Source organism: Vipera ursinii (assembly GCF_947247035.1).
Source record: "Vipera ursinii genome assembly, chromosome: 2".
NCBI classification, from domain to species: domain Eukaryota; kingdom Metazoa; phylum Chordata; class Lepidosauria; order Squamata; family Viperidae; genus Vipera; species Vipera ursinii.
In genome coordinates this window covers 74545332-74563338 of record NC_139513.1, presented here as the reverse complement: position 1 = coordinate 74563338, position 18007 = coordinate 74545332, and the positions used below count along the sequence as shown (strand labels likewise).

At 40.3% G+C, this 18007-nt stretch overlaps 1 protein-coding gene across 8 annotated transcripts in view; it reads right to left on the bottom strand.

Annotated features, from left to right (window-relative positions):
- Positions 1-18007, bottom strand: part of UIMC1 (ubiquitin interaction motif containing 1) — a 92017-nt gene that overhangs the window by 9303 nt on the left and 64707 nt on the right. For all 8 annotated transcript variants that reach the window (XM_083354101.1, XM_083354100.1, XM_083354102.1 and 5 more), the window contains 2 exons: positions 11966-12125; positions 982-1060 (listed from right to left, as the gene is read on the bottom strand). In XM_083354101.1, the coding sequence (XP_083210227.1) occupies positions 982-1060; positions 11966-12125 (239 nt within the window). The remainder of the gene's footprint in view (positions 1-981; positions 1061-11965; positions 12126-18007) is intronic.

The window sequence follows — 18007 nt, the reverse complement described above, 5'->3', positions numbered from 1 at the left end:
ACCATGCTGAAACACCCTCACTGCAGGAATATATAATTTCCTCCAACACTGAAAACAGCTGTGAGATGTCAATGGGTACATTTGTTACAATGTGGAATGGCAAGCAGAGGTTTAAAGACACTCAAACTCACATGAAATATGGTATCGTCATGGCCAAACTGGCATTTGTGTTTGAATACTAGCTCTATTTCTTACCTTTCTCTTTATATTATTACATCTGTACAGTCTGAATTATGCAGACACAATCGGTATGAGGAATATTGTTACATTTACATGCCAGTCCTGGCAGATTCCAGAGCTAGATTATTAAAGCTGGGGATATCCACCTTTGCCATTGTTAATAGAGTTTTATAAGTATTGTTTCAATCACATTATGGGTTTAATAATAATGCAGATAAAAGGGGAGAGGGCAAAGGATTCGTTTAACTAGCAGCACATCCGCATTCCCTAGGCCAGGGGTAGGCAACCTTGGCTCTTTTACGACTCATGGACTTCAACTCCCAGAATTCCTGAGCCAGTCATGCTGAGGGAAAAGGGAGAGTTTCCAAGCTGAGCCATGCTGGCTCAGGAATTCTGGGAGTTGAAGTCCATGAGTCATAAAAGAGCCAAGGTTGCCTACCCCTGCCCTAGGCGAGTGTTTCTCAATCTCATCCACTTTAAGAGGTGTGGATTTTAATTCCCAGAATTCCCCAGCAAGCATGGATTGGTCTATACATTTTAAAGTGGATGACATTGAGAAGCACTGCTGTGGGTAGACAATGCTGAATTAGGCGTTCTAAAAAGAATGTAAAACCTAGGAAAGCCCAACTAGAAGGAAAGGTAAAAAATAGGTAAGACTGAGGTGGCCTTTCCTATTACAAGATGCATCACAGAATGATGAGTGAATCTATCAAAGCTTCAGAGTTTTATGTAACAGAAATATCTACCAGGGCTCCAATTAAAAAAATCGTCAAAATGGACTATATAGAGCATACTACTTACTTGTCCATGTCTACAGATTTTGAGGCTTTTTTGTAGCTGGCAAGCTTACTCTTGGCTTCCCTCTGTCGGCGGGTCATTACTTGAAAACAAAAACAAAACAGTTGTTCTATCTCTCTTCTTGGAGATCTCAAGAAGTGTCAAGTATCACAACAAAGGACACAATATATGTTTCAGAAAAGAACGTCAAAGCTTCTTGCCAAGTAGGACCGGTTTGCTTGGGGCATCACCGTGAGAGTAGTGAGGTCTAATTTATAATGATGTGATATTTCTCATTATGTAAGCTGAAGTTTTAAAGCATTCACCCAGTGCATGAAGACAGAAGTGTTGACTTAAACTCTGTATGAAGGCTTTTGCACCAATAATCTAAATTATTTCATTTCTACATTCACATGGGAACTCTAAACAACCTAACAATGAAAGACACCTATCTATTGCTTTGATAACTAGTAGAAATGTTGGACAAATATGGAAAACCTGGAAACCAACTCTGACAACGCTGCACTCAAAGATCTGCTCTTTCTAGTATTGTTTCAAATCCAAAGGCACAGGAGACCTCTTTGACTCCGTTAGAGTTGGATAAATGAATGACCTCAGTGAATCAAGGTGAGAAGTATTCCAGAGGCTTGGATCATATGTATGTGTTTACTGGGGAATGAAAAAAGAGTAAAACCCAGAACAAGTGGTAGCCTGCATTTCCATTGTGGAATGCATGTCTGCATATTGGCATAAGGCACAACATTTGTTTTTAAGAAGTTCTGGATTTGGGTAGATTATGAAAAGGGGTTTTGACAAGAGCCTGAGAAGTGAGGGATAGGTCTGAATAGAGATGTAGGGGCAAAAGGGAAGAGAAACCTATCTGGTTGGTTAAAATCACATAACCAAGACCCGAAATACATTTTAAACAGGGAAAAGGGTAAGAAAGGCTAACAGCCAAAATTTCCCATATATCAGAATAATCATATACGCAGCAATAATTCTTTATACTGGTTAGATTTAATCACTATAATAATGAAATCAGGGCAAACCCAATCAGAGGCCACAGCTTTACTTGTTAGCCATTTATAAACATGATTTTAAAATGTCCGTTTCATACAATTGAATTCCTTTCCATTTCTTTCTGTTGACAAACCACCAGCTATGCTACTTGGGGAACATATCGGATATCCTAAGCCATTTCCACCAGGGGGCTAGAGTTGCTAATGTAGAACAGATGTTGCTTTAAGCACTGTTGGGCAATCCAGTGGAGGGGGCAGCGTATCAGAACATTTTTACAGCTTCGTATCAGATCTTCCTGTGCTCAATGCTCTCATTAGGAGAAAGGTTTGAATTTGTGTTATAGGCACTATAAAACTGTTACTGTTTGCTCAACATCTGTTCTAAAGTAGGTGCACCTACAGAGTTCAGAATGGAAAGATGTTTTACCAGTGCCAGCAAAATTTTGGGCTTTGAAGCATTCGTTTTGGCTCCTCGGCACCTCTGTATTTGCTCTCATGATAACTACTATCACACACTAGTTCAAATAACAGACCAATTTTAATGGGTGCCTTTCCCCACCTTACATGATGCAATGACCAGTGTGAGGACTATGTATTCTCTGGGTTAAAGTTTATACTTGCAGACACTTCTGGGCTGCTTACTTGCGAGGAAAAAGTTGGTGATGAACCTTCACAAATTCGTAAAAGGCTGACTTCTTAAGAGGGGACAACAACTGAGGGGTGACATGATAGCAGTGTTCCAATATCTCAGGGGCTACCACAAAGAAGAGGGAGTCAAGCTATTCTCCAAAGCACCTGAAAGCAGGACAAGAAGCAACGGATGGAAACTAGTCAAGGAGAGAAGCAACCTAGAACAAAGGAGAAACTTCCTGACAGTTAGAACAATTAACCAGTGGAACAACCTGCCTCCAGAGGTGGTGAATGCTCCAACACTGGAGGTTTTTAAGAAGAGACTGGACAGCCGTTTGCCTGAAATGGTATAGGGTTTCCTGCCTGAGCAGGGGGTTGGACTAGATGACCTCCAAGGTCCCTTCCAACTTTTTATTATTATTATTATTATTATTATTATTATTATTATTATTATTATTATTATTATTATTATTATTATTATTATTATTATTAAACTCATTTCTGCAAACCTGGCCTGGCTCTGGATACAAGTAGTTTCTATACTTAATTGTTAATCCCCAAGTTATTTGACACTCCCAAAGGCTTTTTAACAAGCTAGTCTGCAGCAAAAGCAAAGCAGTTCTCTGAGCCGGTGCATAATTGTTAATATTCCTATAACAGTCTCTTGTGCACAGCTCAGGTGTTAATCAGTGCTATTTTTTTTCCAGCAGAATAGAGCACATCTGACACAATAAGGCTGCTAGAAACCTCTGGGACCAGAACATCAGAAATGCCAGGAAAGACCGACGTTTGTACTGCCAACAGAAGCAGCAGCAGGGGACGGCATCACCGGCAGCATTAGCCTTTCCTAGTTGAGTTGACCTGCTCCATTCCAAGCACCAAAGTCAACAAAGCCATGGTCAGATGATGCTATCGAGCTCAACTTAGAGCAAGATTCCCAAGGAAAAAACCCAAAAGGAAAAACAGCTACAAGATAACTCTCCACTTACAGCAAAAGAGAAAAATGTACTTCTCAACCCTCGATACAGAATGAGCACAGCATCTTCTCTCTCGACATGCTGGGCTAACTCAAACATGTTTGCAATGTTCACTGTAGTCACATTAAAAGTTGATCAGTTTTGGTTTTCTTCTCGTCAGTGAAGAAAAGCTCTCTTGATTCCTCTGAATATAAAATAACCTCCCTTCGGTGCATTCCATATCGACTAACCCTTTCCATTCATGCTGAGAGGGGTCTAGAAGCTAATGGCAGCACTTTGTAATTAAAATACTCATGGAGGACCCATAATGGGCCCCTGCAAGTATTTTGAATAATTTGGTACATTCCTGGCAATTTCTCCTTTAATTTTTTTTCTGAGTACCACATTTTGAGTTCTTCTGATTCTCCAAAATTTTAGAACAAACTTTTCCAAACTATTTCCTAGCCTACGAGAAGGATTATTTTTCTAATGTGACTTCTGACATAATCTTAATGACTTCCTTGCTATTTAAAGATACTGTGTAGATAGTGTCTTGAAATCACCTTACTATTTCAAGAAACGTAAATTTACATGTTCAAAGCAAAAATTATCTCAGAATGTATCTAATATACTTTGAGGGGAAAGAAATAGGAAGAAGATCCAATAAACTAAAGACTCAGTTTCAGTTTACTCTTGGTGGTCACTGAACAAAATCTTTCAGGGCTCCTCAAACACAGGGGAATTGCCAGAGGAAAAGAGCTGATGTGGTTCCAATCTTCAAAAAAAAAAGGGGGGTGTACCTGGGAAACTACAGACCAATCAGCTTGACATCAATACCTGGGAAAATCTTGGAGAAGATAATCAAGCTGTGGATTTGTGTGCATCTAGAAATGAGCAAGGCAATTACTAGAAGCCAGCATGGCTTCATTAAAACATGTCAGACAAACCTTATTGCCTTCTTTGACAAAGTGACTAAATTAGTTGATAAATGAAATGCTATGGACACAGTTTACTTAGGCATCTGATAAGGCATTTGCCAAAGTAGACCACAGCCTACTCTTAATAAGACAGAACAATGTGGGACAAACATTACCACCACCAGATGGATTTGTAATTGGATGACCAACCAAACTCAGCATGTCATCCTCAATGGAAGTCTATCTACATGGCGGGAAGCATGAAGTGAGGTACCTTAAGATCTTGTCCTGAGTCTAATGCTCTTCAGCATCACAAATGATCTAGATGAGGGCATAGAAGGGGAACTCACCAAATTTGCAAATAACACCAAGCTGGGGAAAACTGCTAACACTTTAGATGATAGACTCAAGATTCAGAAAGATCTTGATGTACTTGTGCAGTGGGCCCTAGCCAACAAAATGCAATTCAGTGGTGAGAAAAGTAAGGTCTTACACTTAGGCAAGAACAACCAAATGCACAGTATAGAAGAGGTGATACCTAGCCCCAAGTAACATTTGTGAGAGAGATTTAGATTCCTAGTGGACGACCACTTAAGTATGAACCACACTGTGCTCCAGCTGCCAAAAAAGCCAATACTGTCCTAGGCTGCATTGACAGAGGGAATACTTCCAAAATCACATGAAGCAATAGTACTACTTTATATTTACATTAAGGGAGGCCCCACATAGAATACCATGAACAGTTCTGGTCACCACAATACAGGAAAGATGCTGAGACCCTAGAGATAGCACAGAGGGTCTAGTAGTCCAATGAAGAGGACTAGGGGGTGACATGAAAACTCTTCCAGTACTTGAGGGGCTATCACAGAGAGGAGAGAGTCAGCTTATAATCCAAAGCACCTGAGGGCAGTAATGGGTGGAAGCTCATTAAAGAGATCCATCCTGGAACTAAGGAGAAATTTCCTGACCGTGAGTACAATTAATCAGTGGAATGGCCTGCCTCCTGAAGTTGTGGGTCTTCCAGCACTGGAGGTTTTCAAGAAAAGATTGGGCAATCATTTGCCAGAATGGTGTAAGGTCTACTGCTCGAGCAAGGGGTTGCACTAGAAGGCCTCCAAGATCCCTTCTGACACAATGATTCTAGAATTGCATACAGGTGAAACTCGAAAAATTAGAATATCGTGCAAAAGTTCATTTATTTCAGTAATGCAACTTAAAAGGGGAAACTAATATATGAGATAGACTCATTACATGCAAAGCAAGATAGTTCAAGCCGTGATTTGTCATAATTGTGATGATTATGGCGTACAGCTCATGAAAACCCCAAATCCACAATCTCAGTAAATTAGAATATTACATGCAATCAATAAAACAAGGAGTGTACATAGAACAATATCGGACCTCTGAAAAGTATAAGCATGCATATGTACTCAGTACTTGGTTTGGGCCCCTTTTGCAGCAATTCCTGCCTCAATGCGGCGTGGCATGGAAGCTATCAGCCTGTGGCACTGCTGAGGTGTTATGGAAGACCAGGATGCTTCAATAGCAGCCTTCAGCTCTTCTGCATTGTTCGGTCTCATGTCTCTCATCTTTCTCTTGGCAATGCCCCATAGATTCTCTACGGGGTTGAGGTCAGGCGAGTTTGCTGGCCAATCAAGCACAGTAATCCCACGGTCATTGAACCAGGTTTTGGTGCTTTTGGCAGTGTGGGCAGGTGCCAAGTCCTGCTGGAAAATGAAGTCAATAAAGTTCGTCTGTGGAAGGAAGCATGAAGTGCTCCAAAATCTCCTGGTAGACGGCTGCGTTGACCCTGGACTTAATGAAGCACAGTGTAGCAACACCAGCAGATGACATGGCTCCCCAAATCAACACAGACTGTGGAAACTTCACACTGGACTTCAAGCATCTTGCAGTGTGTGCCTCTCCATTCTTCCTCCAGACTCTGGGTCCTTGGTTTCCAAATGAGATGCAAAAGTTGCTCTCATTAGAAAAGAGGACTTTGGACCACTGAGCAACAGACCAGGTCTGTTTTTCTTTAGCCCAGGTAAGACGCTTCTGACGTTGTTTGTTGTTCAGGAGCGGCTTGACAAGAGGAATACGACATTTGAAGCCCATGTCCAGGATCCGTCTGTGTGTGGTGGCTCTTGATGCACTGACTCCAGCCTCAGTCCACTCCTTGTGAAAGTCCCCAACACTTTTGAATGGCCTTTTCCTGACAATCCTCTCCAGGCTGCGGTCATCCCTGCTGCTTGTGCACCTTTTTCTTCCACACTTTTCCCTTCCACATAACCTTCTATTAATGTGCTTTGACACAGTACTTTGGGAACATCCAACTTCTTTTGCAATTACCTTTTGAGGCTTTCCCTCCTTATGGAGGGTGTCAATGATGGTTTTCTGCACAACTGTCAGGTCAGCAGTCTTCCCCATGATTGTGATTCCTACTGAACCAGACTGAGAGACCATTTAAAGGCTCAGGAACCCTTTGCAGGTGTTATGGCTTAATTAGCTGATTAGAGTGGGACACCTTGAACCTAGAATATTGCACCTTTTCACAATATTCTAATTTTCTGAGATTGTGAATTTGGGGTTTTCATGAGCTGTAAGCCATAATCATCACAATTATGACAAATCACGGCTTGAACTATCTTGCTTTGCATGTAATGAGTATCTCGTATATTAGTTTCCCCTTTTAAGTTGCATTATTGAAATAAATGAACTTTTGCACGATATTCTAATTTTTTGAGTTTCACCTGTACCTTGGCTATATTTACCAGACCATGCTAGTAACTTATGCATGTTAAATATAGGGAAATTGAGTTGAAGGAGCAGCATCAGCAATGTATATACAAGCCCCCAAGGAGAAAATAACCTCCACTTCAACTTTTTCATAGATACCGTCTTGGATTCCCATTTCTATGATAAAATACCATTGAAAGTCCCTCATACTGACATAAAGCTCCTCAAAGAAGCAGCCTGTAAATCTTGGAGTATTTTTCCGATGTACTAGTATCCTTTTGCAAGTAGATAATTTTCAAATTTTGCATCATATTCCATATATTACCAGAAGAGAAAATAGCAGATATTTACATTTTTATAAACACTGGGGGGGATCCCTAAATGAGATCAATGACTCAAGCTGGTTTCCTTTGCAGCAGGCTTCCCACTGTGTTGATACAAGACCCCATCCCACAATCATTACATCCCTCAGTATTAAATACACACATATTTTTAATCAGCCTTGCTATTTTTAAAAAATACTTATTAATAATGGTACTGTTTCTTGCCATGTTGGCCTTAAAATGCTATCTCAGTGTCACTTCTCTTGACGTTGAAGCCTTTTTTAAAAACAACGTCAGCGGGAGAGCTAAGGGAAAGGAAGACTTGACACCTTGCACCTGAGGTGTGGCTGCAAGGCGGGTAAAAAATGACATCCTGTCTCAACCCCAGATGCATTCTGCAACATTATGACACACTATTTCTCTTCAACGAAGTTGGAAATTGACTCATTGTGGAGGGGAAGACAATTCACTGTTAATCTTTGATGATATTCTCGGTTAACATTCTGGAAATACCTACAGAGTGGAACAAAGAGAAGCAGGAGACTGCTCCACAAAATAGACTTGCATTATGTAATTAGCAGGTATCTAGAAAAGAAATCTAGGGGTCTCCCTATCTGAGTTACAGTGGTAACCTACCAAGAAAGTGCCAGCCAAAACAGGTATGCAGGAGGCTCTGACAGCCTTCTGTTGCCCGAAGCCCTTTTTCTTCCTATGAGGATCATGGAATGGGACAGGACCACTCAGTCCAATATGTTGCTCACTACAGGGATCCAAACGAAAGCATCCCTAATAGCTAGCTGCCCATCCTTTACCTAAACATATTCAAAGAATTGAAGCCACTACCTCTCTAAGTAATTGGTTTCACTGTCAAAACTGTTCTTACTCTTAAGATCTTTTTTCCTGAACTGCAACCAGAATCTGCCTTCCTGCAACTTCAATGTATTATTCTGTGTTCCGCTCGGTGAAGTGACAGAAAATAGATCTTGCCCTTCTTCTGTATGCAGTTCTTTCGGTTGACGGCTATCATCTCTCCCCTTACAACTTTTCTTCCAAAGGCTAAACTTGACACTGCTGCGTGGCATGTCTGTGTCCGAAATGGCTGAGAGGTATCCAACTGGAGACTTCTGTTCAGGCGACTCCATCTGAGCCACAGTTTCTCCATATGTAAGTTTTGTTATCCAATGACACACCCTCGCATATCAACATCCCTCCCGTCTTGACAATTACAACAGTGGTAAAAGGCATTCTGCACACTTCCTTAAAAGATTTCAGGTAGGTTTGCCAAAGAAGTGAAAGACCAGCTTAGCTAAAAGCTGCAAGTGTGTGTGTATTTTCAACCACAGTAATTGCCTGAACACAGAAAGCCACGTAACCATACCTCGGGTGAAATGGTCTTCTGTATCCGCCAAGCTGATGCAGCTTCTTTAAATTACAAACTCAAATAACAGCCAAGGAATTTACAGGAGGCAGTTACAGAACAATAAATGGACAAGTCACAGAGGTTATTTTGTAATGAAAAACACTGAAAGATGGTAGAGTTTATAGTATCAGAGACCTCCACGGGAAAACCAATTAAGAACTCCCCAAATTGAATCATTGACCCGCCCAAGTCAACACTCAGGAAGTACAGTAGCCTTCTTGGAACAGATTAAGGAGAAGGATGGTTCAAAGTTTTGATTTTCTTTCACAGTGCTGCTGCCCTGATTGCAGAGCAGACAAATATAAAGACTATTCAGAAGCAACTGGTCAAGTGTGGGGGATGTGAAATAGAGAATTTTCAAAATAACATCGGGCCAACTTGACTCAGCTAGCTTCAGATACTTATATCAACTTTTAGAAGGCTGCTTTAACAGGAAAACATTGAAAGGCCTTAAGAAATTTTGCAGATGCAAGTCTGATCTAAATCAAATCATTGATCCAGAGACCATGAGAAGCCCCAAATCCCTGAGGATTCGATTATGATTTTGATTTGCCATAGTGCAGTTTCAGTATTGTAGACGCCATGTGAAGGCGTTAAGGGGGCTATGGAAAAAAGAATAAAAAGCTAGTTTTAGGGAAGGTGTAGAAAATTTTATTTGAGAGCCATTTGAGCCATACATCCAAGCAAGGTAAAATATTAAGTGGAGGGAAGATGTTTGTGAGTTTATATACAAAGTAAAGGATAGCTTTTATTGTATTCTGTTTTTATATTATGCATTTAAAAGGCAAATAATAAATATAAGGCATTATATTTTGCCTTACATCTACCATTTCCAAAACATTAAACCACAAAAAAATTATCTTATGACTGGATAATTACATTCTCTTCTTCATATTTCTTCCTATTATTATCACAGCAACTGTTTTTAGAAACTATCATATTTATAAATGCAAATAACTATCAACCAACAGAAACAATTAAAGCGAAAGCAAAGACTTTCTCCCTATTGGAAGTAGAATCTCTGTCCATAATTCAGGTTGTACTACAGTCCTAATAATATGTTGCACAGGCCACTACACGTACAACAGTGAGTGCATGTTATGACTAATTATACACAGAGGTATAAGTAAATAAAATGATTGAAATAATTGTATACTTAGTATACAATACTATGGTGCAAACAGGGAGATAACAGGGCATATTGGGGAACATAAAACACAGGAACACTTCTTAAAAATACACAAGTCCTTGTTAGAAGTTAGAAAAAAAATGACCTTCATTATAGAAATATTAGTCCTCACTACAGCATGAAAAGATTTAGGCAACTATTGACAACAAATGGTCAGAGACAAAGAAACTATTTTTTTTAATTGCTCAAATTCATAACATTTGATTTTTATAATTTCTAATTCAATAAAGATTTCTGAAGGGCTAAATCAACTTGTTCATATTTGAGAGTATGAGAGTAGTAATTTTAGAACTGCAATAATGCTTACCTATAATGTACTGCAGCTTGACATGACATGGTTAGTGGCATGACAAGGTTAATTAAAAGACCTATGCCATTATATTAATCATACCATTAAAATGCAAATTGGTAATACCTTCTCCCTATCATGATATATTTACAATATTGTCTTTGCTAGAAATCAGGTGTCATATCTCTCCCTTACTAAAGGGGAGGCCAGACTCTGCATTAGTGATTCTAGTTAATTTGGTCTCCTTTATGGACTACATAATCAGAACTGAATTGATGTTATAGTAATCAGACCACAAAAATATTAAGGCAACATTTGGAATTCTGTAGTTTGAATTCCAAGTCCAACACTGCTGTTCCCTGGGACTAGGTAGATGGGGATGGGGAAGGAATGACAGACTAATCGCCTGACCAATGGGAGGGCACAAATACTGATGCTCCAACCAGTATGCCTGCCATCCATCCATCCATCCAATTTCTATAGCCACCCATCTCTTTCTTCTTATTCCTGTTGCTTATAGAGTAATGAGAAAAGCAATAATGATAGGAGGCAGGGAGAGCAACAGATCTCTCTGTTGTTTTTAATGAATAATGGGCGGGGATAGCATCTACAGCGTTTTTGGCTCTGGAATGTGAGAATTCCTACTAATTGGAAGTCACTTGTTCTGCAGCTCCAGACGAAACACCACAAAACTATCTTTGCAGTGTTTTTCTGAAACAGGAATTAAGCTTAGTTAATTGCTAATCAACTCAGCTTCTCAATCTCATGTAAGCCCTACAACATTGTTGGGACACAGGAAGGCAATATCCATTTAAACTTGGTACTATCCCCATATGTGGAAAGAGCCTAAGGCACCATTCCTGATGCTAAATAAGATGTCTAAATACAATAAATATTTTTTCCGTGTATTATACATATATAACTGTGCAGGTTAAATATTTAGGATACTTGTCATATCAGGCAGACATTCACCTACTAAATATCAATGCCTAGCAAGAGCTGTTTGCAAAGTTAACTCTTTTAATCCAGCAGCATTATGCAGCAATGTTAGCCACTAAGGACAGGATTTCTCACTGGTAAATAACTTAGTAGACCTGGAAACAGAAGCATGTTAGGGATAAGAACAGGGACTAGTCAAGATTAAAATGCTTGGACTTCACTTCATAACATGAAAATGAGAGGTTGCATTAACAAATAATGGAGACTAAATTATGGACTAAGGTGCTAGGTCTAGAACAGACATGTCAAACGCGCAACATCACGTGACGTCGCGCGACGTATCGGAGCTTTTTCCCCATTGCCGGCAATGGGGTGGGCGCAGTTTCGTCGCGACGCATCCGGCCTACGGGCCGGCAGTTTGACACCCCTGGTCTAGAAGCTACATACAGTTCTAAGCACTGGATAAACTATACAGAACTGTATGGAAGTTGTCCCCCAACGGATTTTCCTAACTAATGCCATAATTGCAAACAGATGCACGGGGTCAGCCAGAACTGAAGCACGGTTGCAAATCAGAGAAAGCAGCGAACCTGGACCATCTTCAACTGCGTCCTCTCCAGTGCCATTACAATTCATAGCATGCAGCTCAATTTCTGAAGTTGGGAATCTGAGTTCGCACAGCGGACATGGCATGAGGTTATCAGCTTGAGGGCTGTGCCCAGGTGCATGGTCTCTTGCATCTTCGTCAGCCTGTGAAAGAGGATAACAAGTCAGCTAAGCTGGTGTTGCAAAGTTTGTTGTCCATGCTCAGCCTTGATCATCTGTCATTTCTGATCTTCCCTTGGCTTGATCTTCCCAGCCCAGGAACTTTTTTGCAACTCAACAGGTCAGAGAGCCTGACACTGATGAGTGAGCATCATGCTGCTGATAATCAATGCTCCTTTCATAGACACTGTGTGCTCCCAAATCATCATGAGAGCCATATGTCCTATTTAAAGCAAGGATTCCCTGTGCCCCAAGTATGCCATTCTCTTGGGAAAATGATAGGATAGGATAGGATAGGATAGGATAGGATAGGATAGGATAGGATAGGATAGGATTATTGTCACGTTGAACGTACACTAATCGTTGATACAGCTTTCAAAGGGTCATCACCTCCAATATACACTACATAAACATGTCAAAAATAAATACAGAACTATGCATATACCCACATATATTATATGACAGAGAAAGAACAGTCTAGTTCAGGTTATGTATACATGTGCATGGCGAGAAAAATGAATCTTGAGAGTTTACCAGAAGGATGTCATAGGGAACAAAGCTATTACAGAATCGGGTAGTCCTGCTAGAAATACTTCGAAACCTCCTCCCAGAGGGGAGCAACAGAAACAGACCGTAAAGTGGGTGTGTGGGGTCTCTAGCAACGCTTTGAGCTCTAAGCACATAGCGCTTATAAGCAGCATCCTGAATACCAGGAAGCGAGCTTCCTACCGATCTTCTCGGCTGTCCTTACCATTCTCTGTATGGACTTTCTATCTGAGACACTGCCGCCACCAAACCAGACAGCGATGCAGTTTGTTAAAATGCGCTCAATCGTGCCTCTGTAAAAAGTGGCCAGGGCAGAAGGAGCAAGATGTGCTCTCCTCATCTCACACAGAAAATGCTTCACCAAGGATGATGTGTGGAGAGACCATTTCAGATTGTTAAGTTATCTGCACCCCCAGATACTTAATACTGTTGACCGCCTCTACAGCTGAATCTTACCAATGTCAAAACATCCTTAAATTGAGAAAATGAGAGCACTGGCAACCAAAATAAAGGTGACTGACAGATTTTTCACGCACTGAAGCCAGAGTTTGCCTTTCCCCAGGTGGCTGTACTTCCATCGGTCTCCTCTTCTACCAGGATAAAATACACCTGGGAATCTCAAGGCTTCTGTATGAATATTTCCTCTTTACTGACTCCATCCGGTTTCAGATCCACGTATAGAATAATTGAAAAAGACTTAACATTTTCCCCCTTGGAAGCAGGATATAGTTTAGCTTTTAGGAAAATAGTATCTTCACTAGAAGCTGGTTGATATTCAGTTCTGCAGTGAGTAAGTGGATCGTTTCATTTTCTGACGGTGGGAATTCAAGTAACAAAAGAGGCAAGCCCCAGTTCTGAATTCCAAGTTAACATTTACACAATTAAGCACTCAGGCTATGCAGTACTTCAGATTCAGTTTCCCAAAGGTGCTTCCCAATGCACAGGAGTGTGAACATAGCACCTATACCCACCTCTTAAAACAAGGGTCCCCATCCCCACGGGGTATAGCCCAGTTCAGGGCTGCGGCCCATTTGGAACTGGGCTGTAGAAGTGGTGGGAACGGGAGCACAGATCCAATTGTGCGAACAGTGGACCCATGTGCCCACCACTTGCACAGATGGAGATGCACGAGTGATAAGCCTAATATAAATGATCCTGTTACTTGTACATGAATAGAAGAAAGTTTGCTTTAGTTTCCAGGCTGAGACAGTATTGCATAGGTAGTTCTTTTACATCCCTCTATCTACCTACCTACCTATCTACCTACCTACCTATCTATCAAATTTATGTGCCACCCATCTCATGATAAAAGGTGACTGAGCAGCATTTATTTATTTATTTACAGTATTTATTCATTCTTGACTGAGCTGGTTGTCATTTTCACAGGAAGATTATTAGCAGTTTTTACAATCTACAGATGCAGGCTGACCCACTTTCTCAGAAAAGACAGCCCCCCCCCCCTTACATTAAACGAGTACAAGAAAGACAGTCTCAATTGGCCTATAGCTATATTATCATCATCCTCAAAGTAAAGTACTTGGCAAAATTCTTGAGTTCTTACTTTAATCTTTTTTTCCTAAAAATATGCTAATCTGAGAGTCTTGTTCTTTGGACTGATCATTTCTAGTTACTATTTATTTTAACCACATGTTGCTGAATAAAACACAGTGACTATTCATACAAGTCAGAAAGCATGGTAAACAAACCACAATGGTTAAACTCACAGTCCAAGCTACAGTAAACTAAACTATTATGGCTTAGAAAATATACTGTGACTTAAGTTTCTAAAAGGCACTCAGACACATCATACAGTAAATTCTTTGATGCACCTGGAATACTGCATCCAGTTTCGGTCACCACGATGTAAAAAGATGTTGAGACTCTAGAAAGAGTACAGAGAAGAGCAACAAAGGTGATTGGGGGACATATAGGGAACAGTTGCTGGAATTGGGTATGTGTAGTTTAACGAAGAGAAGGGTGAGGGGTGACCTGATAGCAGTGTTCCAATATCTCAGGGGCTGCCACAAAGAAGAGGGAGTCAAGCTATTCTCCAAAGCACCTGAAGGCAGAACAAGACGCAATGGATGGAAACTAGTCAAGGAGAGAAGCAACCTAGAACTAAGGAGAAACTTCCTGACAGTTAGAACAATTAACCAGTGGAACAACCTGCCTCCAGAAGTGGTGAATGCTCCAAGACTGGAAGTTTTTAAGAAGAGACTGGCCAGCCATTTGCCTGAAATGGTATAGGGTTTCCTGCCTCAGCGGGGGGTTGGACTAGATGACCTCCAAGGTCCCTTCCTCCTCCTCCTCCTCCTCCGTCATTATTATTATTATTATTATTATTATTATTATTATTATTATTATTATTATTATTATTATTATTATTATTTTATTATTATTATTATTAATTATTATTATTATTATTATTATTATTATTATTATTATTATTATTATTACTGTTCTAGATGGAGACTGTAACAGAATAACAGAGTTGGAAGGGACCTTGGAGATCTTCTAGTCCAACCCCCTGCTACAGGCAGGAAACCCTACACCATTTCAGACAAATGGCTGTCCAGTCTCTTCTTAAAAATTTCCAGTGTTGGAGCATCCACAACTTTGGGAGGCAAGTTGTTCCACTGATTAATTGTTCTATCTAAACTCTCAGGAAATTTCTCCCTAGTTCTAGGTTGCTTCTCTAAAATTTAAAATATTAAGACAATTTTGTGACTTAGTTCTCAGCTCCAGAAGATAAACATGCTCAAATCCTGTTTAATAAATTGAACAGGCCAGTCAGCATACTCTGAGTCCTCCAACTTTAGCAACACTGAATAAATATCGAATGAGCTGGATAATTTTCCTATACTGGATTTACAAAAGGGGCTTATTAAAGCTTTGAAGAATTTTGTGAAAAGGGGCAAAGAAAAGAAAAAAAAGAAAGAAATCTCTAGGAAATTATTTGGAGGTACTAAATATCAAGATTGTTAAAAGTAAAAGGAAGAAATATAAAGCTGGTTTATTTGATCCAGATTAAAAGAGATATGTTATCTCTGGTAACTCTTAATAGACTTTTGCTGATCAGGACTGAACAATGGATCTTTAAGGATTTGTTTGTAGGTAAGAGATGAGATATGGGAACAAGAGATCATTCACTGTGTTTTAAGAGAAAATGAAAAATTACTACAATTGTTTATACTTGTGGTAAAGGGGGAAGTCATTTGTATACGGTTCTTTTTCTTTACTATAGTCTTACTTTTTCTTTTTTCATTTCTACACTTTCTATTTTTTCTTTTTACTCTCTTCTTTTTCAGCTTGTATTAGTTTTTAACTTTCTAATTGTAACTTTCCCCTTCATGGATTACTGCCTTGTCGTGGCGAAGGGGCTTGCGTAATTCAATGAAGCTATGAGCTATGCCGTGCAGGGCCACCCAAGACGGACAGGTCATAGCTGAGAGTTCTGACAAAACGTGATCCACTGGAGAAGGAAATGGCAACCCACTCCAGTATCTTTGCCATGAAAACCCTATGGACAGTACCAAAAGGCAAAACAATATGACGCTGGAAGATGAGCCCCTCAGGTCGGAAGGCGTCCAATATGCTACTGGGGAAGAGCAGAGGGCTAGTACTAGTAGCGCCAGAAAGAATGAAGCGACTGGGCCAAAGCCGAAAGGACGCTCAGCTGTGGATATGTCTGGTGGTGAAAGGAAAGTCCGATGCTGTAAAGATTTTTTCTCCATAGGAACCTGGAATGTAAGATCCATGAATCAAGGCAAGCTGGACGTGGTCAAACAAGAGATGACAAGACTGAACATCGACATCTTAGGTATCAGCGAACTAAAATGGACAGGAATGGGTGAATTTAATTCAGATGACCATCAGGTATACTACTGCGGGCAAGAATCCCTCAGAAGAAATGGAGTAGCCTTCATAGTCAATAAAAGAGTAGGAAAATCAATACTGGGATACAATCCTCAAAATGACAGAATGATCTCAATTCGAATCCAAGGCAAACCACTCAATATCACAGTAGTCCAAGTCTATGCCCCAACCACCAGTGCTGAAGAGGATGAAATTGACCGGTTCTATGAAGCCCTACAGCACCTTATAGAAGTAACACCAAAAAATGATGTCCTTATCATCATGGGGGATTGGAATGCTAAAGTAGGAAGCCAAAAGATAACTGGAATAACAGGCAAGTTTGGCCTTGGAGTACAAAATGAAGCAGGGCACAGGCTGATAGAATTTTGTCAAGAGAATAAGATGGTCATAGCAAACACTCTTTTCCAACAACCCAAGAGACGGCTCTACACATGGACATCACCAGACGGTCAACACAGAAATCAGATTGACTATATGCTCTGCAGCCAAAGATGGAGAAGCTCTATACAGTCGGTAAAAACAAGACCAGGAGCTGACTGTGGCTCAGACCATGAGCTTCTCCTTGCAAAGTTTAGGCTTAAACTGAAGAAAGTAGGGAAAAGCACTTGGCCACTCAGGTATGAATTAAATCATATCCCTGTTGAATATACAGTAGAGGTGACAAATAGATTTAAGGAATTAGATCTGATAGACAGAGTGCCTGAAGAACTATGGACAGAGGTTCGCGACATTGTACAACAGGTAGCAACCAAAACCATCCCAAAGAAAAAGAAATGCAAGAAAGCAAAATGGCTGTCTGAGGAAGCTTTGCAAATAGCTGAGGAAAGGAGGGAAGCGAAAGGCAAGGGAGAAAAACATAGATATGCCCAATTGAATGCAGAATTCCAGAGAATAGCTAGAAGAGATAAGAATGCCTTCTTAAATGAACAATGCAAAGAAATAGAAGAAAACAATAGAATAGGGAGGACCAGAGATCTTTTCAAGAAAATTGGAGAGATGAAGGGAACGTTTCATGCAAAAATGGGCATGATAAAGGACCAAAATGGCAGGGACCTAACAGAGGCAGAAGAGATTAAGAAGAGGTGGCAAAATTACACAGAAGAACTATACAAGAATGAGCTTAATGTCCCAGATAATCACAATGAGGTGGTCACTGACCTCGAGCCAGACATCCTAGAATGTGAGGTGAAGTGGGCCTTAGAAAAGCTGAGCAACAACAAAGCTAGTGGAGGTGACAGTATTCCAGCTGAGCTATTCAAAATCTTAAAAGACAGTGCAGTAAAAGTGCTACACTCAATTTGCCAGCAAATTTGGAAAACTCAACAGTGGCCACAGGATTGGAAAAGATCAGTTTACATTCCAATTCCAAAGAAAGGCAGTGCCAAAGAATGTTCAAACTATCGCACCATTGCACTCATTTCTCATGCTAGTAAAGTCATGCTTAA